The sequence below is a fragment of the Harpegnathos saltator genome, unplaced genomic scaffold, assembly GCF_003227715.2.
Source record: "Harpegnathos saltator strain DR-91 unplaced genomic scaffold, Hsal_v8.6 scaffold103, whole genome shotgun sequence".
Classification (NCBI taxonomy): Eukaryota; Metazoa; Arthropoda; class Insecta; order Hymenoptera; family Formicidae; genus Harpegnathos; species Harpegnathos saltator.
Window position 1 is genome coordinate 98,645 of NW_020229877.1, and position 25,183 is coordinate 123,827.

At 44.9% G+C, this 25,183-nt stretch overlaps 2 protein-coding genes across 15 annotated transcripts in view; both read right to left on the reverse strand.

Moving 5' to 3' along the window:
- Positions 1-1,407: 1,407 nt before the first annotated feature.
- LOC105188097 (box A-binding factor) lies at positions 1,408-21,256 on the reverse strand. 12 transcript variants are annotated; one of them, XM_011149377.3, is made up of 9 exons: positions 11,641-11,767; positions 11,320-11,505; positions 9,081-9,562; positions 8,226-8,850; positions 7,234-7,803; positions 5,931-6,056; positions 4,698-4,833; positions 2,466-2,631; positions 1,408-1,961 (listed from the first exon to the last, which is right to left on the reverse strand). In XM_011149377.3, the coding sequence occupies exons 2-9, from the start codon at positions 11,359-11,361 to the stop codon at positions 1,865-1,867; spliced, it is 2,244 nt and encodes a 747-aa protein (XP_011147679.1). In that variant the 5' UTR covers positions 11,362-11,505; positions 11,641-11,767; the 3' UTR covers positions 1,408-1,864. The 12 variants fall into 12 exon arrangements, 10 of the variants coding, with proteins under 10 accessions (XP_011147679.1, XP_011147682.1, XP_011147681.1 ...); XR_850172.2 differs by lacking the exon at positions 11,641-11,767 and having other exon boundaries at positions 2,403-2,631; positions 11,320-11,556; XM_011149380.3 differs by lacking the exons at positions 11,320-11,505; positions 11,641-11,767 and adding an exon at positions 20,902-21,256.
- Positions 21,257-23,011: 1,755 nt separating this feature from the next.
- LOC105188096 (box A-binding factor) overlaps positions 23,012-25,183 on the reverse strand; it is a 59,628-nt gene continuing 57,456 nt past the window's right edge. For all 3 annotated transcript variants that reach the window (XM_025298801.1, XM_011149373.3, XM_025298804.1), the window contains one exon: positions 23,012-24,998. In XM_025298801.1, the coding sequence (XP_025154586.1) occupies positions 24,664-24,998 (335 nt within the window). In that variant the 3' untranslated portion in view covers positions 23,012-24,663. The remainder of the gene's footprint in view (positions 24,999-25,183) is intronic.

A 25,183-nucleotide genomic window follows, 5' to 3' on the forward strand; every position in this document is an offset into this window, starting at 1 on the left:
TGTGGTTTGAGTCCCGACTAATGATTAAAATTTTAATCCGGGATTCAAATCACAATTTACTAATTTTCGTAAAATATAGCCAAGACTCAAATTACAATTTACCGACCTTCATAAAATGTAGCCAAGATTCGAACCACAGTTTACCGACCCTTATAAAATACAGCCGAAACTTAAACCACAATTTTCTGTAAACTGTAAAATTTATGCAAGATTCAAACCAGTATTTGTCGAATAAATTTACCAAAGGGGATGAATTTGGGGAATTTGATATTTTTTGAATGTTTAGGCATTATGAATGGAACAATAGGTAAAGTGGTGAATCAAATAAAGTAATTACTTATGTCATATTTAATACTTTTATTTTTTATTGTTTTCTTTTATAATGTTCTGAAAGGCAATACACACATACACACACACGCATACGATGTGTATAATATATAATTCACAATATGATGTTACAAATGTAACGCAATATAAAATCCTAGACAGCACACGGATGTCCATTGGACGTCCGTTATATGTCCATTTTTTTTACAAAAGACGTCCATAGGACGTACGTTTGTCACAACTTCGGACATAGGACGTCCTACAGGTCCGATGTCCAATAAGGACATCCTTGTTACGTCCAATTTATGTCCACGGACGTAAATCGAACATATAGACATAAATTGGACGTGAAACATACATCCATTGGATGTCCGGTGCTGTCTGGGATATAAAACAGTATAACGCACAATATGTACAAAAATTAAAATTATTTAGCATAATGGTTGAGAGATTATTTTCGATAGAAAAAACAATGGATAAAATTCCAGGAACGTGAAGCAAAATAACACAAAAGGAAAAAGTTTGCATTATAACGTACGTTATATTATCTTCGTTATTTTACGTCTGTTTGAAAAACAAAACTTATTTGTATAAATATAAGTTGATAATATGAATGTGATATATAGTAAAATCAAACAAATCAATTACGAAATACATAAGAGTAGACAAATAAGGAAAAAGTCCGTTTATATTTAAACGCGCTTTTATTCTTAATTACTTCTAATATAATTATATTTCTCATTGTTATAACAAAGATGGGATTTTAAAAAAGAACAAATGAACGAAAGGAAAATTTCTTTCGATTGTGCAAATTAATGTATACTATAAATTTAATCTTTAGCCTCTTTTTGATTTTCCAACACACACAACACACATAACACATACACACACATAATAAAAAAGATATATTTTTGCTCATCACTATATATATATGTGTATTAGTATGTAATACGAATTAAAAAACCACTTATTTTTATTTTTACATAATATATTTCAATTGTTAAGTCAAGTTATATATTTGAAGATATTAAGTGTAAATAACAATAAGCAAAATGTTTAAATATATGTATATTTCCGCATGTGTATGTATGTGTGTGTATATATTATTCTTTGGAGAAAATTAAAATACAGCCTTACGTACGTATATCTTTGGACCACGTATTATAATTATATATGTACAAATTTGCGCAATCAGTACTAAATTGTACTAGAAAATTTTATCGAGATTATACTCGTTATAAAAATCATGTGTTTTCATTATTTTGTAGAAGTCAGCTTGATCTCTACAAACATGGTCAAAGCGCGAAAGATATAATGTAAATGAATCGCAACGATAAAAGATATAATGTAAACGCATCGATATTATGACGCGCAACGCATCTTATTTTTTACTTTTTTAATTGGAACGAATTGTTATAGGTAAAACATGCTTAACAATAAATATAAATAAGCGATAGGAACGCATCTCAATAATTGTTTCCTAAACATAATTCCGAATTCGCAATAACTGAACAGCTCTGCTGAAGTGATCCTTTTTCTATGATGGTCTCTCGATATGAGTGGTGGTTGTTGACGTTATAACTGAGGCAAGGTCGCTGCTGGACTGACTAGTGATTGGTTCTAGAGGTGGCACGCTGAAAAAGAAGAAAAGAGAAAAGAAAATTAACGAAACTATATAAGTCTCTATGCGCATAAAAATTAGGTAGTTACTGAATAAAGACTCGAAATATTTGGCAAATTTTTTCGATTCTCACGATCGCATCTCACGATCCGAAAGCAAAAATCATTCTACGATCCTAATAGTCTTTTAGATTGAGTTCACTCGCATTCTGCATTCTTTTATTTGTCAGATAAAATTTATCGGTCTCGGGCTTTTCTATAATTCTATAATTTTTTATAACGCGATTGTGGCGCATTCTAATATTTCAATCAGCATGAGTGTTTTACAAATACAAAGTTTCCATCTGCGTGACAATAAGCCAATAAAATTAACGACGAATACGACATGTTAGAGAGAATCTAAGGCATGACTACAAATCGGACGGGAGTGGTCTTAAATTAAACGCAATAGGTACCTTAGATTTGTCTGCGTGACAGACAGACTAGAGGTGAGAATCAGATGTGAGTTGTGGACTTACGTAAGGGTGGTTTGGCGATTCAACACGGCAGCGGTAGGTAATGCGAGGGGCGAGTGTGCATGCCCTAATTGTGCCGCAGACGGTGTACCTACAGGAAGACAATGTTCTTCGACCCCTCCACCACCCCCACCCCCGCAAGTATACACGTTCAACTGCAACGAGTCCACTGCAACGTCAACAAAAAGAAACGACATCGGTCACGATTACTCTAAGCCGCATACCGTACACTGATTGTGTGTATGTGTGTGTCTCTTGTGCATACTGCCCGCGCACCTTTACTTGTTCGCCTTCAACTTCTCTTTACGCATAATACTCGTGCGCTATTTAATTATTAACTAACTCAGCTACTCAGCTAGTAAGTACTACTCCGGCGACGTCATTTCGATTCACGCGTGTTTTCGGTGACAAGAATCTCTCGTAGGGTTGCCAGACTTGAACGCTGAAGAATCTTGACAAACTTCCAAGAAAGAAGATACTGAAAATATAGTTTGTAAAAATATATATTTTTGACAGATGTATTAATGAATAAGAAATGTTAATTTAAACATTTTAATATTAATTAAGACGCTCACGGTAAAATTTGGACGTCTGGCAACCCTGATTTTTCCTCGTCTCCCTTCGCTTTTTTCGTCCCTATCAATCACATGCGTTCACAACGTGCGAGTCGCGAAGATTATCCGGCGGTTGGGCGCAAACATCACGCCGTTATCCCGACAGGCGATCAGGCATGCGATCTTCATTTAACATTTCGGAGTGTCCCCCAAGGTCTAGCGAGATTCGCGAAGGAGATAAAACGCAGTAAGTGACCACACTTGAAAATAGGCGATTCGCTTCGTCACCTTTGCCGCGTATGTCGCGCAGGTCCAGGCCTCGACAACAAGGTTCGCGTGAGGAATATATCGACCACGTAATCGTCACGGCAAGTAGTCCCCGTCCGCGTCCCACCGCGTCCTTCCTTTCCCCGCCGCGTGTCTCCCTTCGTGCGGCTGTTTTCCTCGGATTAATCCCCGCCGGGGAGAAGTATCCGTCGTTCGCTATCAGAGCACATCCCACGCTTCTGACCAATCCGAGGCACTATCTACGTTCGTGTGTACTCTCGTCGGACCTTCCCTGAGCCCCTCTTCGCGCTGCCGCATATAGCGAGCGATCGTGTGTACTTAGCCGGCCATCGCGATTGACAACGACCGACCGGTCCGCCGGTCGAACGAAGCCCAGACGAGGGGCAGGGATTAGTGACGATTGCGGTTATTCCGCGAAGGATGATATGTACGCAGGACGAACTCCGAGCCTGCGCGCTCAGTGTTGTATATACATATCGATGATAATCGTCGGCGAGGGAGATTTCAAATGCGCCCGCCGATTTCTAGGTGTGATAGTTGGTCTGTTCTTTTCAGCTGCACTGCGGAACTAGTGCAATAAGTTAGAATGAGACAACTATATTTTTTCTCACTTTAACTTATTGCACCAGTTCAGTAGTGCAGCTGAAAAGAACAGACCAATTGCATCACGCATCGGCGTGATGTCTCGCAGCAACGTAGCTGCTCGCAAAACGACGTGAAAATCCTGTTTTATGTTTCGTGTGTGATTTTCCTTCCCCTCTCCTTCTCTCGCGCGTATTTCGTCAGGTACGCGTCTCGGTCAACCCCTGTCCGCGACCTGTAGGTACACCTACTAATCCAGCCACCTCGTTAAACACGGCCGATTGATGAGGATACCAGGGAGGTGTGCGAAGATGGAGGAATATGTAGGAAATGTGATTGGAATGCTGGAAAGAACAAGTTTATTTCTCTTTTTCACTCGTTTTCTTATTTTCTTCTTGTTAACACACTGACTGCCACATATGAGCTGACATACGCGAGGAAGAATCTCTGCTTCCAGCTCGTTAACTCGCATCAGTCTTCGCGGGAGCAATTTGGTTATCGGTTGGATCTAATAATATATATAGTTAATTATAGCAGATCGAATAACGTGCCAATTTTTTGAAAATGATGCGTATATATACAGAGTTCTTCAGCGTGGCAGTCAACGTCTTTAATGTCACTTTCCAATGGTCGGTCTTTCAAAGTGAAATCCTCTTATGATATCTGAGGTACCATAACATCGCTTCTCATCTTCCAAATATAGTTTATACCCTGTATATTCGTTAAAGCAATGGTGAGTTGAGGTGATGGTCTTGACTGAGAGAGTTAGTGAAGATAAACTGTACAATAGAATTGCTCACCGAAGACTCACCGAGTAGATTGGACTTGATATCGGTCTTATGAACGCCACTCGGCCCGGGCAGGTTGCCGCTGAGGTTTGTATGATTCTTTGGTTTCCTCTTGCGCGTCTGTATCCCGTCCTTTTTCATGCTCAGAGGCCTGTTCATCTGTTCGCGCGAGACAAATCGACGGCAATGGTTAACAGATTTTGCGTCGTGCGTAATTCGTATTCTTCGAAAGGCAGGCTGAGGCTTACGATGAGTGCAGCAAGCCTTCAGCCTTCAGCTCCGATCTCGAAAACGTAATTTGAAAAAGGCGTTTGTATCAGGGGTACCAGAAAGATTTTTCGTTTTCATTATAAAACTTTGCATGAAAATAATAAAGTAAAATTCGATCTTAACGAAAGCTGATATACACAATGAAGGAATGCTGTTAATTAACGCAGAATTTAAATTAATTCTGGATTAAAATTAAAAACCCGCACTGTAACCACGGAAATTAAAGGCTTTAAAGTACGAAAAAACTTTCCGGTAGTCCTAATAGATTGTCCGCGAGTAACTTTTAAAGAAACGCTCTCGAGGAGAAAATTACCGCAATTTACTATCGGCATGAAATCACGGATCAGCAAGCTGATTTCGTTTCCGTCGCCGCGTTTTCGAAGTTCCGCGCTCGCGTTCGCGGGCGAGGGATTAAAAGTGGAAAAAGCCAGACGCGACAAACATTTCCTCCGATCGATCCGCGAGACACGCTCGCACGTCGATCCCGGCTTTAATTAAATTTGTTGTTACGATCGTGTGCACAGATCCCGCGATAAACCTCGTCAACGGGCATCTCTTCGAGACGGGGCTGTCTCACGTGCGTAAAAACAATCAAGTCACCGTTATCGCGGCCGATGATCGCAAAAAGGCCGATAACGACGCGCTGACCGACCAGCCGTCGTGAGATTAATGTTAATTAAAAATGATTTACTCCGCCGCGCTGCCGGCCTTTTTTATATCGCGGAAATGGGAGAGACATTGTGCTGCGGTTTCCCGGAACATTCTCGTGATCTCCGCGGCGGGCAAATCTGCTCCTCTCGAAATCCAATTACGCTCCAGGACAATGAGCTATGAGTCACCATCTCTGATTGCACTATTATTAACGTTTATTGAGTCGTTACTTCTTTTCAGTTGCTCGGCCACGCGATCTTTGCAATATATAACGTCAATCGCGATCAAGTATTATTAACTATAAGTATTATTAACTATGAGTCTCTTCAACTTACATTGTGCAGTTTGAAATAAAGGCCGCAGGCGTTGCAGACCGGCTCGCCGCTGTTGTTTCGTCTCCAGAGCGTGGTGTTGCTCGTCTTGCAATTCGCGCATTGCACCCCCGTTCTTCGCACGCCCGTCTGCAACATAAGGGAAGTTTTAATTTCACGCAAATGTAATGCATAAAGCAAAAGGAAAATCGAGCGATCACAAAAGAAATAGGGAAAGCTACCTTCCCAAGGGCTCTGCTCTCTTGTGTGATTAATCGCGAATAATTCTAAACGATATGCAGAGATAAATAATTTATAATAAATTGTATTTATATATATTTTTAATCTTATTTCTCCGGAGAACGCGCGTTATTGTAGTTACCGTACGCGCGTAAAACAATGTCGGAGTACAAGAAGATGATCAGTGACTCAATGATTCTTGGATAGCATTCGTCGTTATCTAACGAAGTTGCAGAATTAAGTCACGCATTTCGCGAGCGATTTACGATTGAAACACACGCCGCTTCGCAAGAGGATTGGTCGTGTCGTATCGCGCGATGACGACGATGACGAGGACGGTGAGGACAACGGGACGATGTTTGAGAAATCAAGACTACGAAAATGGGAGTGCTCGAAGCAAGGAAACTAGAGCAAACAACAGCCGCCAACGAGTCCCGTAGTGATTATTTGCTCGGAAAGAGATAACGTGCCTCTTCCCTCTGTCTTTTGTGGCGGAGGAGGGAAACGGGGAAGAAAAAGAAAAGAGAGAGAAGACGCGAGAACGTACTTAATATCGAAGTCATGTTGCACGTTCCTCCGGTAAGAAATTTATCAAGGTAAATACTGGTGGCCTCGTTTCGGCTATGGTCAAACAAAATTCGTTGACGGTTTAAAAAAAGAAAAAAAAATATATATATATAATATGGACGAGACATATGAGATAAATTGGGAGATACAGGAACGTAAGATACAAAATATAATACACTGGGTATCGCTAAAAAAAAAAAGGAGCAAAAGCGAAAAGAAGAATGATCGATAAAAATCGCGCAATGTACTCTCCTAAGTTCACTGAGGAAGGATCTCACTAAAAACGTATGAGAAGTGGCAATAGTTTCATGAGCGTTTCGAGACTGAACGTTTCACTCAAGTTTAGAGTGAATTCCGACTAGGGGTGAAAATTGGACTCAACTCGGGAGTGAAGAACTCACTCTGTACGAATGAAAAGTCGCTCGAGCGACTCGGTGATGACTTCTGCTTTTCGAACGAAATTTCCGAGTCCGAGAAAAATTTATAGACAAAATAGATTTATAATAATCGTGGCTCGCACAATGTTTACCGGCGTGATCGTCTGCTTCGGCTTGGGGCACCTCATCGGCGGCCTGTTGTGCCCGTTCATCTTGCTGTAGAGTCCGCAGGCATTGCACAGATAATGGCCGGTGCCGTCTCGTCTCCACAATGGCGTCAAACTAGCCGCGCAGTTTGCGCATTCCTTCGGCTCCGTTGTCATGACGGCGCCGTCGAACGTCTCCTCGGGGCCGGACAGGGGAAGGGTAGTCCACGCAGTCGGTGGTCCATTGCCACTCGCAGCGACGCTATAGACGCCGCCCGAGTATATCTGCATGTTAGTCCCCTCGCTGACGGAGATCGCAGTGACGCCAGAATAGCCCTGCACGTATTCTAGAGTTGGGGGCGAAGGCGTGCTGGCTGTCCAGTAAGGATCGCTCGACGGCGGCGGCTTCATGTACTGATAGGACGCTGGGCCCGCGCTGTAGAGCGTTACCTGCGAGCCTGGCGAACCTGGTTGCTCATAGTGTAACGGAAGCGTCCGGGATGCGGCGGATATGGACGATGCCAATGTAGGGTCACCCTTCATGTATGCGTTGGCGGGTGATTCCACCTAACGAGTCGCCGATGTTGCGCGCACGAAAGGTTCAGGGGGGAAAGGAGAAGATTACTTTGGTATTTAAGGTTTCCCCGGAATAGAGAAGTGCTGCATTTAGCTGCCGTAGGTTGGAGCCGCAATTTTTATGAATTAGTCCCCAACATTTCGGACATGGACATTTCAATCCACTTAATTAGCAGAAGAATAACCTCATATGGAAGTATGAGGTAAACTAAAACGACATTCGAGAGATATGAAAGATGAAGATAAAATAAACTGAAATAATCGCGAAACGTGAAGTGTATGAAGATGAAGTGAACCAAAGTACGGGAACAAATGTGCAAAAACGCGGCTCCAACTTGAGGAGATCTCTCTCTCTCTCTCTCTTGGCGAGAAGAATAATTTCAAGATGGTGAAGAGAACATTTCACTATTTACCTCGGTGGACCTCGAGCCCAGCTGTGTCGCCGGCGGATATGCCAATATCACAGAGTCACCCTGCTTGCTGTAGCTATACGTAGACGCCTGCTGGAAATTCTCGTTAGCTGAAAGGTACTGTGTATACTGGACAGGCTGCGTAGATGGAATAGCGACCGTCTCCAGAGTGGTGTACGTGTTGGAGGCTTTGATACTCTCCGCGGCCACGGCGGCCTCGGTGTCGTACTTGACGTCGGCGTAGCTCGTCGCCACGAGTTGCTGTTGCGGTGGTTGCTGTTGAGGCTGTTGCCCGGCGCGGATGCCCTCGATCGGCGGCGAATACGGCGGTGCGGGCGATCCCAGGTGAACCGTGGATCCCGGCTGTGTCACGATCGTCGACGTGTCGTAATCCTCCGTCGTGGCCAATACCGGTGACGCCTGGTATCTGGCATTGTTGTTGCTCGACCCGGACGCTTGGTGATTCTCGTGAGGACTGAATCTTTGGCTATGTGCGGCCTGCTGCGCTCGCCGATGATGATCGGGCACCTGCACGGCGATCACATGGTTCTCCCTTCGCATCTCGTGGCCATCCGAGTAGGCGTAGATGCGGTCCACTTCCATACGGTCGGGCGCGGGCGTCTCGTATCTTCGTGAATGGAAGAGTTCGCGGTTGAGTGATTCTTAAGCGTGACTTGCTTTATAGTAGCCAAAGACTACCGCAAGTATTTAATAATACTGACAGAAATACATCCGAAGCAAATACGTGGATTTATCACCAAAGATGGTTTTAAGTTCTTTTCTCTTCCCATTTATGGTGCAATCCGAAAGATCCTTGAAGGTTCTCTTGAAAGAAAATCATTTGTAAGGATTCTTTACCTGGGCGGTTCCTTGACCGTAAGTGTGATAGTAGCTTCCGGAGTCTCAGAGACCTCGACTTGGACTTGCTGGCCGTTGCTAGTGGCGTAAACAACACGTTGTTGATCCGTCGCTCGTTGCTGCTCGTCCACGCCTGGATGAGGTATCTGAACGTAATGACCCTGCGTCTGATGAGTTTGCTGCTGTTCTTCTTGGTAGCCGCGTTGCTGGGCTTGTTCGTGTTGCTCTCCTGCCCGCTGGTGAAGTCCCCGATGAAGATTTCTGCTGATAGTATTGGAGTCCGGCGATTCCGGATCGACCTCGGAACTATCCTCGATGTGGCCGGCAGTAGTGATGGTCCTCACATGCCTCCTCGTAATGACACTTTGAGGACTGCCGACCATCTGATCTTCCGTCCCGTGAACGTGAGACGAATTGTCATCAGCGTGACCTTCCCACTCCAACTTGATCTCCTGCTTCACTGGCGTCTCTTTCATCGCGCCCTATATGAACCGAGAAGCTAACTTAAGCAGGATGCAATTGTCTAATTGCTCTTCCTGTTCGTTATCTACTGTATTTTTGACTAACGCGGCAGACGCGCGACGAGCGCGCGGCCACGTGCGGAAAGCCGCGGCGGAGGCGCACTGGAATAGTTATCGTGCGCGATAACGGTACAACAACGTGAGCGAAGTCATCCCGGGGATACTCGCTGCCGGATAAGAGAGAGTCGAGATTGGGTGTCTAGGTCGGCAATCGTTCGGAAACTTTTGCCTCGTCCCCGGTAACTTCCGTTCCGGAAGAGCGGCTGTATTTATCTCGTTCGCCTCTCGTTAGTCATCGTAAGTCGAAGAAACTACAAACATTTAATACTCTCATTTTCGTAGAGATAAAGTCTCTGAAGAAGACAAGCGACATGAGACGGACTATTCGCAATACTATTAAGCGCACACCGATCTCGATTCTTCTCGCAGTCGATGAAGAGAACCGAATGAATTATTCGCCCGGAGGGTTGCGGGGTGTGTCCTAATAAATTCACTTTCGAGCGGCAGTATAGACTCGATTACGTTGCTCCGCAAGAGCGACGATCGGGAGGATGGAGTTAACGGTCCTGCGGCCCCGCGAGAGGATGATTAGTCATCCTTTCGAAGGAATCCTTCGGGCACGCGACCGTTTCGGCGATCGTGGGCGAAAACACACACACACACACACACACATATACATACGTCGCAGGTTTAATGAGAAGGGCGGAGAGAGAGAGAGGGAAAGAGGACCGGGGACACACCTCGTTCATCTGAGGAAAAAATGCGAGAGGCACTATTTGCCCTGTCGCGCGTCACACTTCCGCTCGGCAATGTCAAGTTTCGACTTCCGGCGCGACCGCACGCGACGACTCTCTTTTCTTGGCAAAGACCTCGCGCGACTTCCGCCGAATCCCGGATGACGACGGCGACGGTCTTAAGACCGGGAAGTACCCACGTCGCGGCGCGTAAGAAAATTGGAGTAGCACGTTGTCGACGGCGAATCATGAAACACGACGAAATGAAACGACGAGAGATTCCCCTTGACGAGAGGAGCAGAATTTTTCTGACATAAACACAGTTTGAACGTGTGTATTGGATCGGTGCAAGAGATTTGTCGTTTCCCTGTTAAATTCTTGCAGAAAATTAAATAGAGAAATTTACGAAGAATCGATTGTTCCAAATTCTTAGTAAATTTACCGATAGTTAAATCATATGTTCATCTTTGTTTTTCCTTCAATTTAAACGAAGACATAATTCAACTATCAGATAACTTACCAAGGAGTTGGAACAACTTGCCCTAAAAGTCCCCGTTACCGCCGATATTGCTCGGTTTATTCGTAAAAATTATTAATCTTTGGAAACTGCATCACTGCTGTTTCCCATTTTGTTTAATAACAAACACGCGACAAATCTTTCGCACACGCGAACCTCATACTAAATGTTTCGATAGTAGAGATTCCAGCTCGTAAAAGATAAGCAACACGTGTGAGACGAAAGACCGACGAGTCGAAAGACCGATATGATCCTGTTCCATAAAATTCATGCTAATTTTTATCGTAGAAGATTCTCCCCGGGTATGACGACCGATTTTACAATGATCGCGGTTTCTGCTACGGCTGATGCATCAGCCAACACGCCGCTGGAGACACGAGTGCCGCTTTTCTCGAATCGCTACGCGCCTCCGCTACGCTATACTCCTCTAACGCTTCACATTTCACCCGCACAGGACAAACACTCACCGATAGCCTATTCAGTATTGCCGTGTTACGCACGTGTCGCATTTATATCGTTGGGTCTTACACTTTCGTTGGATTGTTAAACTGTGCGTACTTCTTTGAACGCACAATTACCGTAGATAGGGGGCAACCGTACCACGTGCGTGTACGCACCGGAATGCAACCGGTCAGTGAGACAAGCAATGGGAGCTCACAAAAAAAAAATATATATATATATGTAGATAGATAACGATAGATAGATAGATAGATAGATAGATAGAGAGAAAGAGAGAGAGAGAGAGAGAGAGAGAGAGAGAGAGAGAGAGAGAGAGAGAGAACACTCACGCGAGAGACGCTTTACCGGTGGGAAGTGCTTTCCGACTGACGACCGCGGAGAGAGATGGCTCGTCGAGGTATCCCACAAAGACACGTAAAGTGGAAGGAAGGTGGTGGAAACATGTAACCGAGTCGCTGTGATAGATAGGTGCTTCCTATACTACTTGAACTGTATATTGAAGTATTCTCCTTCTCTCTCTCTCTCTCTCTCTCTCTCTCTCTCTCTCTCTCTCTCTCTCTCTCTCTCTCTCTCTCTCTCTCTCTCTGTCTATTTTTCAGTTATCCAAGGCCCATCTTTCTCGACATTTTCGATATACCTGCATTTTACATATCTACTCTGGGTTCATTTTATATATTTATTCTTGATTCATTTTACATATCTATTCTAGGTTCATTTTACATACTAATAAGGGTTCATGAAAAGAAATGCCTGCATTCTTTTCCATTAGTAAAAGTAACTCTAAAAGTGTTTTACAGCTAATCAGGAGGCTTATAAATTTCAAGTCACTTTTAGCGATAACAGAAAGTTCAGAATATGAGCCATAGTCTCCAACGTTGAAAAATGCAAGAGGAACAGAGCAAAGTATGACGGAAAAAGAGAGAGAAAGAGAGAGGGGGGGATGGAAGAAAGAACTATGGAGAGCGGCGACAGGTGATACGCGCAATTAGCAGCAGCAGCAGCTCGTAGCAGAGGGAGCGAGCCGACGGGGCTGGACGGCCCCTCGTAGCTTATTGGTCAATCGACCGTAAGATTCTTCAATTGTTGCTGCTGTTAGCCGCGGCTGTTGCTCCTTCAATCACGAGTTGCTGCGATAAGAATCGACGCGTGCTTCTTGACGGGGAAGTACGAATGTAATGCGCGCAAACGCACTTCCGCTCGTTGTAAGACACATATTCCGCCTCAGCATCAACAATAAAATAACGTTTATAGTTATCTCGGCGGGGTTATAATTGCGCATATTTCCGAGTAATACGGCGAAGGTGATTACGTACATTCGTGCTTGAACCCTCTTACGAAATCGCTCACATCGACTCATACTGTTCTGTTTGCTTTAGCGACGCAGGCGACAAACAAGATGAGAGAATTCTACGGACAAGACGCGTTCGTAATTCTGTCCAGTGCGACTGGGCAAATGACACGCAGCGTGATGCGGGAAGAAAAAGGTCGCGCGGACGGGTCCGTTTATTTGTTCGTTGATAACGAGCCCGGAGATAACGATGTCGAGGGAATAGAGACCATGAGGCTTTCGTCATCGTCGGCCATCGTTGCTAGCACTCAGGGGTCGCCATTTTGTGTGCGCCGGCTTGACCGTAAAGGGATGATTCATCCTGGGCATTTCGATTACAATCAAAAAAAGACGGGGAAATAGGAAACTCTTGTAAGAACGACTTGTAGAAGAAAATACTAGAGACGCATCTTAAAAATATTTTAGAGGTACTTGACATAAAATGCAGGTATTTCTTTTCATGAATCTTACAGGTATATCGAAAATGTCAAAAATAAGCGGGATACTTTCTAGATTTCTTTAAGAGCTAGTTTTCTTTTAAATATTTACGCTGCATGAGTTGTCAAAAAGGTTTCTCTTCCTAATCGATGAAAGTCTTCCACGCAGATACACACACAGACATATGGTTCGTCGAATGAGAAAGTCTACCTTTTTTCTAGGCTAAATACATCGTGGAATTTCATAGGAGAAAAATTCATTCAGATACATCAGGATGTCGTCGGGGAAGATTTGGGATTAACAGGACATCGAAAAGCGTCACGATGATACGAGCTTCTACAATTTTATCGGGGAGTGCTCATGAGGAAGAAGTGCTTTTACAGCCGCGAATCCGTCGACCCATACGATCAGAACACGCGTCTTGCTACGGAAAGAAATGGCCCCTTCTCAAGAACCTCAGTGGACCTTTGGACGCGCGTCGAACCGCCCGGGATGGCGTACGTGACACTGCTGCGCCGTATATTTCTATATCGTCCTGTGATCATGATACGATACCGCGTAAGCGCGCTGCTCGATAGAAATCAAAAGCATACACACGTGTGCGCGTGCATACATACACACACGCACACACACACACACACACACACACACACACACACATACACGCACGCACGCACGCACACGCGCGCACACATACACACATACACACGCGCGCGAGCGAGTTACCTCTCGAAGCAATATTCCGCTGATAAGAGGCGCGCTGTTATGAGCTGTGACAAAAGGAAGAGAGGAGATTGTACGTAATTACGACACGGCGCAAGTTCGGTGGGATGAATCGTAGTTTTGCCCCCTTTTATGACGATTCTTCATCGTCGTCGATTATCGTGCTTCGACAAAAAGTTGCTCCCCCCTTTCTTTTTAACAATTTTTCTCACAACACTGTTAATCTCTCTCTCTCTCTCTCTCTCTCTCTCTCTCTCTCTCTCTCTCTCTCTCTCTCTCTCTCTCTCTCTCTCTAATCTTAACAGTTTAATCTTTACAACTTTAACGAGTGTATTACCCCGAGGACAGAAATAAACTTTTTTCTCCTCTCTTTGCTTTTTTCTTCCCTCTCTGTGATTAAAAAATTATTTATGAGTCATCTGTAGTGTGCGCACATCTTCATAATCCTCTGTGTCCTCAGCTTTCCGCATTGTCTGCTCTCCGTCTGCGCGACTCGCGTTTGTTAATCCGCGACCGCAAATAAGAATTATCTTAAGTTATCCCTCATAAAGTATCGATCGCGTGGGAGCGCCTTGATGCGTTTTCGGTGGAATCGTAAAAGCCGATCTCTGCTTTTTCCTGCTTTTTGTCTTTCTTTCTTTCTTCCTCGCCTTGTATGACGCGGCAACTCGATGTGGCAACGGCTCTCGACACCACCCGGAAATGCATCACGACGCGGGATTAAGTTCGAGATGCGCTAAACCACGTGTGCACAGAGCTCCCGCCGCCTGAGGGGGGAACTTCGGCAATCGTACAATTTTACAATCGTGTTATGTCGCAGAGCGAGCGAGCGAGCAAACAGTACAATCGGCAAACAAGACGTACACCGTGACGCGGTGCGATGCGTAATTGCGCGAAAGATTTCTCGCGGTACGCGACGCCTCGTGATCCAATTTTTCGCGGGCGAGCGCTCGCGAGCGCACCGCTTGTCTCCGCAAGATCGTCAACGAGGAAGAAAAGATCAAACAGCACAAGACTTGAGACGCGAATCCAAGCGAGCAGCATTCACTCAGCGATCTTGTATCTACGATCGTTCTAAGGCTCGTGGCTACTCCGCTACGATCCGCTACCGCGAATCTCTCCATTGATGACGAAAGCGGCAAAATGCGCACCCCGAGACTCCCGCAAAAACACCACTCCAAGGGTCGGTTGTTCCAACTTCTTGGTAAGTTAACTGATAGGTAAATCATATGTTCGTCCTTATTTTTCCTTCAACTTGGACAAAGACAGACATATGATTTAACTGTTAGTTAACTTACCAAGTTGAAACAACCGGCCCCAAATTGGGCCAAAGTACACTCACGAAACCTGCGATCGATCGAGCAGATCTCCAAGATATTCCAACACTTTCCTTTTGCTCCGGCAATCAATGAGTCACCGCGAAATTTCCGCGACATACGGCCATCCATCCATACATTCAGTCTCACTCGTCTCACCCTGTCAAATTAATTTTACGGTGGCTTATTGCCAGAGCAAGCGGATATTGTCCGGACTATTTCGCAGATCTCTGCTCGGCCGATCGCGAGTGTTTTACCCCGAGATTTACATTTTTCTTTTACTTAAACGTATCTTGCAGAAACTATGAACGTGCAATTTCTCGCTCCCAACGTCATGAGTGACAATAGCCTCGGCGGAGAGCCGAGAGCCTCAGGTTCATCCTAAGACGCTGCGCGGATCGTCTCGATCGGCCTCGAAGTACTTGCGGGGTGATGTTCCGACGATTTTAAAGGCAAGACCGACTGAAGGCACCTCCACGAGGCAGACGAGCGCCCCGCGCATCCCCAGCCGGAGGCCGGCGGCGATTGATACTACGAAAATCGTGTGTGCGCGACTGTCTCCACCGGAAGGAGCAACAAAACGGAGCACCACCCGGGAGAGATACCGGCCTGAGAGGACCGCCGATACACAAAGCGCGGCGTCACGTTGTACATCGGCGATGGGTAGGTGCGTGCGCGCGCGCGCGCGCGCGCGCACGAGACGTGCCGCCGCACGTTGTCAAAATAAACGGCACTATCGCGATTTATCTCGTTTCCCATGATAATAAGAGATAAAACTGCATCCTTACATTAGCTAGTATATCAGCTAAAATGATAATTTCAGTCGTCGGGTCCGCCAGGAACGCGTAGGGCCGCTACTTCTACTCGCCGCTTCTCGTCGAGCGAAGCATCTCGCTCCTAGCCGGCGAGAACCGAGCATCTTGTTCCTTGCTAGCGATTCCAGAGTCCTCGGGAACTCGTCGACGGACGAGCGCCGCGCCGAGTGTCGAGTCTAAGTGCGTATCGTCGCGCATCGCGTGTCTATTGTGGCTTCTCTGTCGTGAAATGGATCAGCTCGGGAATGCGTGGATGCAGAGGAATGCGACGGATGATCGACCGAACGTCTTTTGTTTGCTTTCGAAGATTTGTGTAACCTGAAGTGTCGGTGGAACTTTGTTCTCTTTTGTTCTCTCCTCTCGAACGAAAATACGCCAGCAAGACGGGCTACAATCCCCAATCTATCATCTACGGATGAAAAAGAAGTCCACGTGCACGCGAGAAACACGCGGACACGTGTTGCTCTAGCAAAGAGAGCCTGTCGCTAAGTTCGCTAAGCCGCGGTGGTGACTTCGATGAAGTGCGCAGTGCCGTGGGATATTGCTCGATCGTGATCGCGAGTGAGCTCAAGCATGGAAATAAAAAGCGCGAGGAAGTCGCGTATTTTTTCACAAGCGCACGCGCGCGCGCGAGCGATCGTGATCGCGATCGCGATCGGAGCGCAAAAATCGCGCGTAGCAACGGTGGGATTTATACCGTCCCGGAGGCGAGGTGCGTATACTCGTCGAGGCCATTTTCTTTATCAGCCATGTAGAAATCCCTTATCGTCGTGAGTGAGAAAAATGTGACCGTATGTGTGCATGTGTGTGTGTCGTGCGCGTGGGAATCCGTATCGCTGAGCATCTAACGTGAAAGTGATGTCCCGTTTTTACGCGTGACATCATGCAGTCCAAATAATGCCCCGCGCGATACACACATACACGCACACTCACATATATAAAAATCTCGGATACGGACGTGCGTTAATTGCAAAAACATTTCCGTCCGACGCGCGATATCATTCGCGATTGCAGACTTCTGAAATTCTCGAAGACCTCAAGCGATTCCACCTCGGCAGGCTCGGTGCGGCCGATTTCTGCCGGAATGTAATTCCTATGTACATCTACGCGTTCCTCGCGCGACGTGTCGTCTACGTATAATTTACTACGCGTCTATTATTAGACACTCGAGACCTTCCAGATTCTCTGCAGGGGGATTCGGCGACTCGTCGTCGCTATCGCTGCCATCTTTTCTTCCTCGCGTCAAATTTGCAAAGTAACATCGCGGCTCCGTGACGAACGACGTCGCCTGAACGACGTGGACTGAACGATTCGAAATAGATTATAATTTTTCGAGACGCCATGCGATAATGTCGAGGTCGCGAGCGTATCCTCCTCGTGCCGGCGGCACGTGTTGAGAGTACCGAGAAGCCAATAAAACTTTATTACAATTCGCCATTGCCTCGCAAGCATACGGTGCAAGCTCGTGCACCGAAACGGCAAGCGCAGAAATCCTTTATGGCCCAATCGGCGCGCGTGTTTGACAACACGACGCGACGCGACGTGACATTACGTTGTTCGCGGGACGATGAAGCAAGGATGAAGAAGGTTTTACGGCGCAATTACTGAAATTTACAACGAGTGGAAACTGTCTCGATTTCAACGTCGACGAGCTTAACGCCTCCTCCCGCCGCGAGCGCGCGCTGCGCAAACAAATTCCTCGCTCATTGTTTTCGTCGTAAATACGGCCATTTGTTGAGAGCTCGGAACTTAGACGATGATGACTAAGGCGTTCGAATTTTTCGATCGTGACACGAGCCCCAAAGGAAAAGAAGACAAAAGTTGAAAAGAAAATGAGAGAAAGGTATGAGAGGAGATTACAGAGCCGCGTATTGACCTTCTAAGAAAAGAGCCTATTCTTCTTCGCTGAATGAAATTACGCTCTTGAGGATGAAAGAAACATGTGATTTAACATTGAAGGGAAAAAGAATACAAGCGCAGCAGTGGCTCTGATAAAGAGAACAAGCCTAACATTACGGAAACTGCAGGTACAGGGCAAGTCTATGAAAAGCAACCAGGTTCGGTCATTCCGACGCTGTCGCCGTTGCCGTCGCCGTCGCCGTCGCCGTCGCTGTCGACGACGACGACGAGACAACACGCGTATTACCGCCATAGCGATGTTTGTCTTTCTGCAACGTAGCGAGACGGGATCGAAACTTTTTATTCCAATATTTGTATTTCGATCGCTCGCGACCGCGAATGGAACGCCGGCGAGGCCTTGAGAAGAAAATGATTTACGCTGGGCTCGTGTTGGGAACTAAATGGTCGGCGAGGCGCGCTTCTCTCTCTCTCTCTCTCTCTCTCTCTCTCTCTCTCTCTCTCTCTCTCTCTCTCTCTCTCTCTCGCGAATCGCATTTAACGATGATTAATTTTCGTCTTACCGACGTCATTAGTGACATTCCCGTTGTCTCACGTTCTGGGACGACGTCTCGCGTATCCTCGCGATGCCTCATCGCACGCGACGGATTGTACGAAAAAAAATTAAACGAATTGAAAAAAATATTTCCCGCAGACAAGCACCGTTCATCGCGGTTCCGCCTTCATCGTGCCGACACGAACGCTTTCCCGAAATCACCTGCTATCGCTTCCGTGCGAAATCGACACCAGAGACAATCAATGATCGGACGATCATCGCCGACGGCGCGCAGTGCGACACGGCGCGACGCGACGCGGCGCGGCGCGCGCGAGGGACCAATAATTAACGTGCACGACAAACAGTATTATCGTCATTGCCTGATATTATTCCCATTATCTTATATGTACGGCGGCTATGTGCTTAATGATTAATAAAATATTATCTGCGCCACGGGTGTATCTCTTCCTTGCGACGGATAGTTTCGTGCCAGACGCCGCGACGAGCACCGCGACATCGACGACGTGCCGGCGAGCTTCGCGAGGAGATCGCGAACGGTATCGATGCGACGAGATCACCCGAAGAGACCGGGTGCGAGTCGCGGCGATGTTTCGAAGGGCTGGTAGGCTCGTGAAAAATTTAAAGGAGAAACTTTGCGACTCGATTCGGCTTCATCGTACGCGCGGAGTGAAGTGAAACAAGTTCGCTGGACCTGCCCCATCGTTACCGCCGCTGACCGTGCGTCATATGATCGATCGCAAATCCAAGTTGACTCGCTGGAAATCGAACCGAACACGTGGACATGTATCACGGGATATCTCTGTGAATTCAGCCCTTTCGCAAAAAGCTCGGCTTTTTGCGAGCGAGTTGCCGAGCTTTTCACGGCGCGCGGGAGTCGTTTTGTAAAAAGGTGCCGGGCTTTTTTCTTCACCGGACGGCTGAGTGAATTTAGAAAAATGCCGTCACACACACGTGTGACAATCGAGCGTGAATCGGGACGAGCGCAATGGCAATGTTCAAGTTGCAGCACGCTCAGATCGACTGCAATCGCGGCTACGAAGCATTCGGGATCCTCTCAGTCGTTACCGTCGGTATATGAGAGAAAGAGAGAGAGAGAGAGAGAGAGAGAGGGAGAGAGAGAGAGAGAGAGAGAGAGAGAGAGAGAGAGAGAGAGAGAGAGAGAGAGAGAGAGAGAGAGAAAAGTGTTGCTGTTGTATCGAATGTGAGTTATCGATTTAATATTTGCGCTTTCGACAGTGCTATAATCGAGCAATCCGGACGTCGTCGCTCAGGAGGTATCTCGCCAGCACGCAAGTAGACTCGTTAAACATTAAAAATAATTAATATGCCAGAGCGTCGAGAGCGCCGTGCGTTCAAGATCTGCAAATATTTTCTCGCGCGAACTGGGAGCCTACGTTAATGAGCTCATACGCGCCATCCGCCGGTAGCTGGTGTAATTTTCCACAAAGACCAGTCGTATGCACGAAGAAGGCTATTATAAATCGCTCCCGGCCTCCAAACGAGATTAATTAAGAATCGCGAATGAGACGTCGAGTACAAGTTGGAGAATCACGCGAGTTTCGAGGTGCGTTCTCGAGTGGAAGTTTTCGAATGGTGAAGACAAATCGATGAATTGAGCCGAGACCTTGAAGGAGAGCACAAGAGTGAGAAAAATGAGGCGAAGCGAGAGAGAGAGAGAGAGAGAGAGAGAGAGAGAGAGAGAGAGAGAGAGAGAGAGACAGAGAGAGACAGAGAGAGAGAGAGAGAGAGAGAGAGAGAGAGAGAGAAAGAGAGAGACAGAGAGAGAGAGAGAGAGAGAGAGAGAGAGGCAGATGGGCCGAGTCGACAGGGCCCGTGTCTAGATTTCGACGTCGAAACGCGTTGACGAGGAAGAGGAGGAAACGGGCTGCGCACAAAACACAAGTGTCGAAGCGAGTCGAACATAAAACACAAGTGTTCCTTTCGTGCACGCGCCGCTCGCGTTACCACGGATGCTCACTTTCATTCGCCGGCTCTCCCGACTTCAATCGGATAAAATCGCATAGATCGGCCGGCCCGAGCGAGAACACTTCCGATGAGTCGGCCGGCGACCGATCGAAGCACGCGAGCGTTTTCCGAGCGTTTAGCGCGATGCCCGTCCCGGGAATGCGCTTTTCACGTGTTGCATGCGTGGAGCCGTTTTTCCATGTCCACATCCAAACGATCTGCGCTCCTACGTCGCGTCGCCTCCGTGTGATTCTCGCATTGGAATTACAAAATCCACCGCAATTATACAATCGTTCGTCGTATTTACGTTTTATCATTGACCGGTCGCAGATCGGATTCGCTCGCTCACTCGCCTTCTCGCTTGCACGCGCGCTAATTCACTGACTTGTATATAAAATATTTGCCGCAAAACCGAACATTCATAATTCCCAACTTATAAAGCCGTCGACGATAAAATATCGCGCTAAGAGCCATAAAAGCGACAAGTCAGTTCACAGGTAATGCTCTTCCCGCCTTGAGGAATATTCGCTCAGCGACGGAGAGAGAAAAAATATATGTACAGAGAAAGAAAACGGCAAGGGTTTTCGACTTACTTCGAGTGCAACAAGTAGTTGAAGACGAAGAGGTCGCGAGTCGAGGAAGTCAGACTGCGTGCGTGTTCCTCCCGGAGAACTAGCTCTGATGCTTCGTCGCGACGCTCGACGTACGACGTGCCCCGATGCGTCGTCGCTCGGACTCACGCCGCTTCTGCTGAGTTCGCGAGTGTTTGTGAGCGAGAGACACGCACGCGGCGCGCGCTTGACACAGGTGCGCTTCCACGAGGAGGAGTGCGAGGTGGCTGCTGTTGCTGGCTCTTCGTGATCGCGTTCGTCGTGATCGCCGTGGTCGCGGTCGTGGTCGTCGGCGGGCCTGCCGCCTGGTAGCGCGAGATCGAAGCTTCGATTTGATCCGAGAGCCCGTCAAATATTGACTGACGACGATTAAGCGACTGCTGCCGCCCGTTTCATACTGAGCCGCCTTCCGCCTCTGCGGACGCCATCTTGATACCTGTGTGGTGCCCCGGCATCCCTCTCTTCCACTCCTTCTTCCTCTTCGTTGCGAAGTCGTGGTGGTGAAACGACGATGGAAGGGATGGAAATTCGTCGGCGGCGTAATTTTTACTTGCTCGAGGGTAGAATGGAGCGTGTGCGTATGCGTGATCCTGAAAAATGGACATTATGTCAGCGCATTTGAGTATGCATGTCGGTCCAACTCGAATATATACTTTGAGGGAAGATGAAGAGAATCAAAATTCATCTCTTTCAGTTCAGTTATTCAGTTTCAGGTATTCAGTTATTACGATCGTAGAAAAATCTTGAAATTCTCGAAAGTTGATTGGTACAGTTTCACGAACGAGGAGGAAAAATTTATGGTCAAGCTGCAAAAAATCCGATTTTATGAGAAGAATTCTATCCGTGACGCGTTGATGGTTTATTACCTTCATCCCGGGTTATTTTCGTAGAGCTCCCTGTGATGAGGGAGATCGGTTTACCTTGTCGTATCACCACATACCAGTGCAATACATATAGCAATAGATATACACGCAGCTCCGGATCTCTTATCAACTGGCTGAGGAGGGGGAATGAAGCACGAGGGCGGAGGGTTGTCGTCATGGTTACAGAGCACACACGGGGTACCGCTGATAAGCCACCTCAGGTGAGACACCATCGTAATAAGGCGACGCTCCAGTATGCACAATTATCCAGATACATAATAGCATAATGGCGTGAACATAATGTCATGTAAGGCATAAGATCCTATTTTTCTACAATAAATGCGTTCCAATGTTATTTAATAGCGAAACGATATCTGAATATATTATATGAATAACGGGTAAATTGAAAGTATTATCGATTTCAAAATCGAAATTGTTATAACACGAGGTAAAAATTATTCTGTTCGTTTAATATCCCCCAAGAAGTTAAACGCAATCTTTTAAATAAAATTTGTCTAACAAGGGGATTGAATAAAAATTACATTTGATTAAAAATTGAAGAGTGCATTAAATAATAATGTGATAAACGTGTCTGATAATAATACACAGAAAAATAATTCAAATAGCTGATAATTTTCGCAACCAAGTGTAAATAGAAAGATTTTGTGCGTGGTCTTTTACTCCACGCCTTTGCGTCAGCGAGATTACTAAAAGCGTGTGCGGCTCACACAGAGATTAGGGCGAGACACTGTATTATCGCCAAAAATACACAAGGATGAACTTTTCCTCTGGTCGTTCAGTGACTTCTCGCCTCGTCAGCTGGATAGTGTTTTTGTACCACAGGAACTTCATACGACGAGCTATATCAGATAATCTATTTTGATAAGCCCAAAGGTGCATCGTTTCGCTTTTAAATAACAAGGACACAATCTGTAGAAAAATGTTTTTGAAACATGCGTTAATAGCAATTTCTGTCACACATCGCAATCATAAATTATATGCACAATGATACAAAAAGGAAAAAAATTAAATTACTAAGTTAAAAAAGATAATTACTTAAACACAAGATAACATATTTTTTAGAGCACTCTACATACGACAAAACTTACATTCCAAGTATATTTTTCAGTGTTTCTAAATTTGTAAAAATATATTTTTTTCAAAAATTATATACTTAGCGTGAGCATGTAGGAAAGTCGAAAGGACGATTTACCTGAGTTCTTCCCAACTACAATCTTAGATCCCTTTTTATTTAAAAATAACCGTTGTATTTCGGTACAACACTAAAAATATATTATGTAAAACATAATGACATATTTGTCGGCGAAATGCAACATGCTGGTGAACCTTATTCTAACTGATACTTAAATGTTAAATGTTAAAATTTACATAGATAAGTTTGCCGGTAATTCGGGTCAAAAAGGCAATAATTTTACAATTATTTTATAATCATTTTTTAAATTATATAAAAGAGATAATCATTTTATAAAATAACTAATCCGTATAGAAAAAAAGTAATTTATGCTATATATCAGAGCAGGACATACTGATATAATTTGCCATCTTTTATTTGAATATATATATATATATTTTTTTTTTAGTTAGATTAAAATTCACCGTGACGCATTATCGCAAAATAAAATAGAAAAAATATATATGCATAGCCGTCAGATATGTTTGCTCGTATAATGGACATAGTGCTAACTTATTACTACTAGTATTACCAATTATCTATCTTAATCGCTCTCACGCAAGGTCATTATTTGTTATTAGTTGTATTGTTACTAATAATTTTACTTATTTGAATAACATAAATTGATGCTGAACGTGTTGTTTAAATAATATGATATCAGAAATGAAATTTGTCACGATTACATTTTCTTCAGTAGAAATATTCCAACGTTCATACACAATATGAGCAGTTTTGAAAAAACAATCGTATATTTTACCGATTTACACGTGCGTCCGCGTATGTACGCGCTCATATTGTTGACATATCCTACAATTACACAAATATCATTAAAAAAAAAGAAATCTACAGCAACGTATATTCATCATGGATTCTTTGGTTAAAAGATTCTTTGGTTGAAAAATATAAGACATATAACGATATAAGAGATATAACTAACAACGTTGAACGATAATGAAACCAACGCAAAACAGACGTATCTCAAACCGCAAAGAGTGCACCATAACATTCTAAATTTTTAAGAAATGACAATTTTCTATTGTCATCTCTCGCGCTCGTCCACTCATGATAAATATACGTTGTTTACTTAGTAGCATTACGACCAATAACAAACAAAATAAAATACTAGAGTCTATAAATGATAAAATGTGTAGTGCTACAAAGATATTACAGATGAAATAATAAAATGTACATAAATATAGAATAAAGCTAAGATGGAAAGAATTAAATCGAACTCGATGATTTCGCGTTAACTAAAAAGTCCCAAAATTCCTTCGTCGGAAAACTACTATGATTCGCATATCACAACAAAGGGTCCCATGATTATACGTCGTAACGCAAGGAATATCCGTTTGATAGATATCACGATTATTTGGTTCTTTCCCTCTTTGTTACAGGTACGGTCGTTACACATTTCCTAGTGACGTTCACAGTACACGACGTACTCATCGTAATCAGACCGCAATTTTATTTCAAGACTCTTGTACTTTTGAAAAATTCACACTAGAAAATTATCTACAAATTTGACCGTAGCACTATCGATCGGGACTATCCTACATTATGTACACTTCCGAGTACAGATTATAACATATTGGATTTTTGACTCACGCATTTAATACATTCACACACAAAAAAGAAAAAAAAATTGACACATACGAAAAAGACACCACGACAATTCAGAGGAGATTCAGTTCAGTTTCGCGCAGGACCATTGTCCAACATAATTTTGGATTCGTTCGGACTGGTCGATGGACTGCCCAGAGTGACGATGTGTGGCGAGGTAAGTTGGTGATGGTCCGGCGATTGGCCGCGCGTCGCACAAGGTGGAGAATCACCGCTGATCTTGGGCGAATGAGAATCCATCAGCTGTTGGTGTTGCTGCTGCTGCGAAGTGATTATGTCATAATAGAGGTTGCTTGCCGGATAGGCCATAGCCCTACCGGGGGCCTGTGGACTACCGTAGAGAGTGTTCGGGAATGTCCCTTGCAACACTCCAGTGTGTGTCACTCGAATATCGCCATATGTATCTGGAACAACAAAAAAGAAAACGAAAAAATTAATTTCAAACATCTCAAAATTTGATACACATTGTATATTAATCTCTCGTGTCGATTAACTAAATTGATCAACTTAAATATATTGATTGAATAAAATTAAAAATTTTATTTATATATTATTATTATATTAAAATTTATATATATATATATATATA

Bases quoted from the DNA above. Each gene is read 5' to 3' on its own strand.
- LOC105188097 (XM_011149377.3), bottom strand. From the start codon at position 11,361: ATGCGACACGTGCGTAACACGGCAATACTGAATAGGCTATCG. The intron at 6,057-7,233 runs GTGCGAGCCACG...CTTATGTTGCAG, and splicing joins CGATCACGCCGGTAAACATT to ACGGGCGTGCGAAGAACGGG. The intron at 4,834-5,930 runs GTAAGTTGAAGA...TCGCGCGAACAG, and splicing joins TTTATTTCAAACTGCACAAT to ATGAACAGGCCTCTGAGCAT.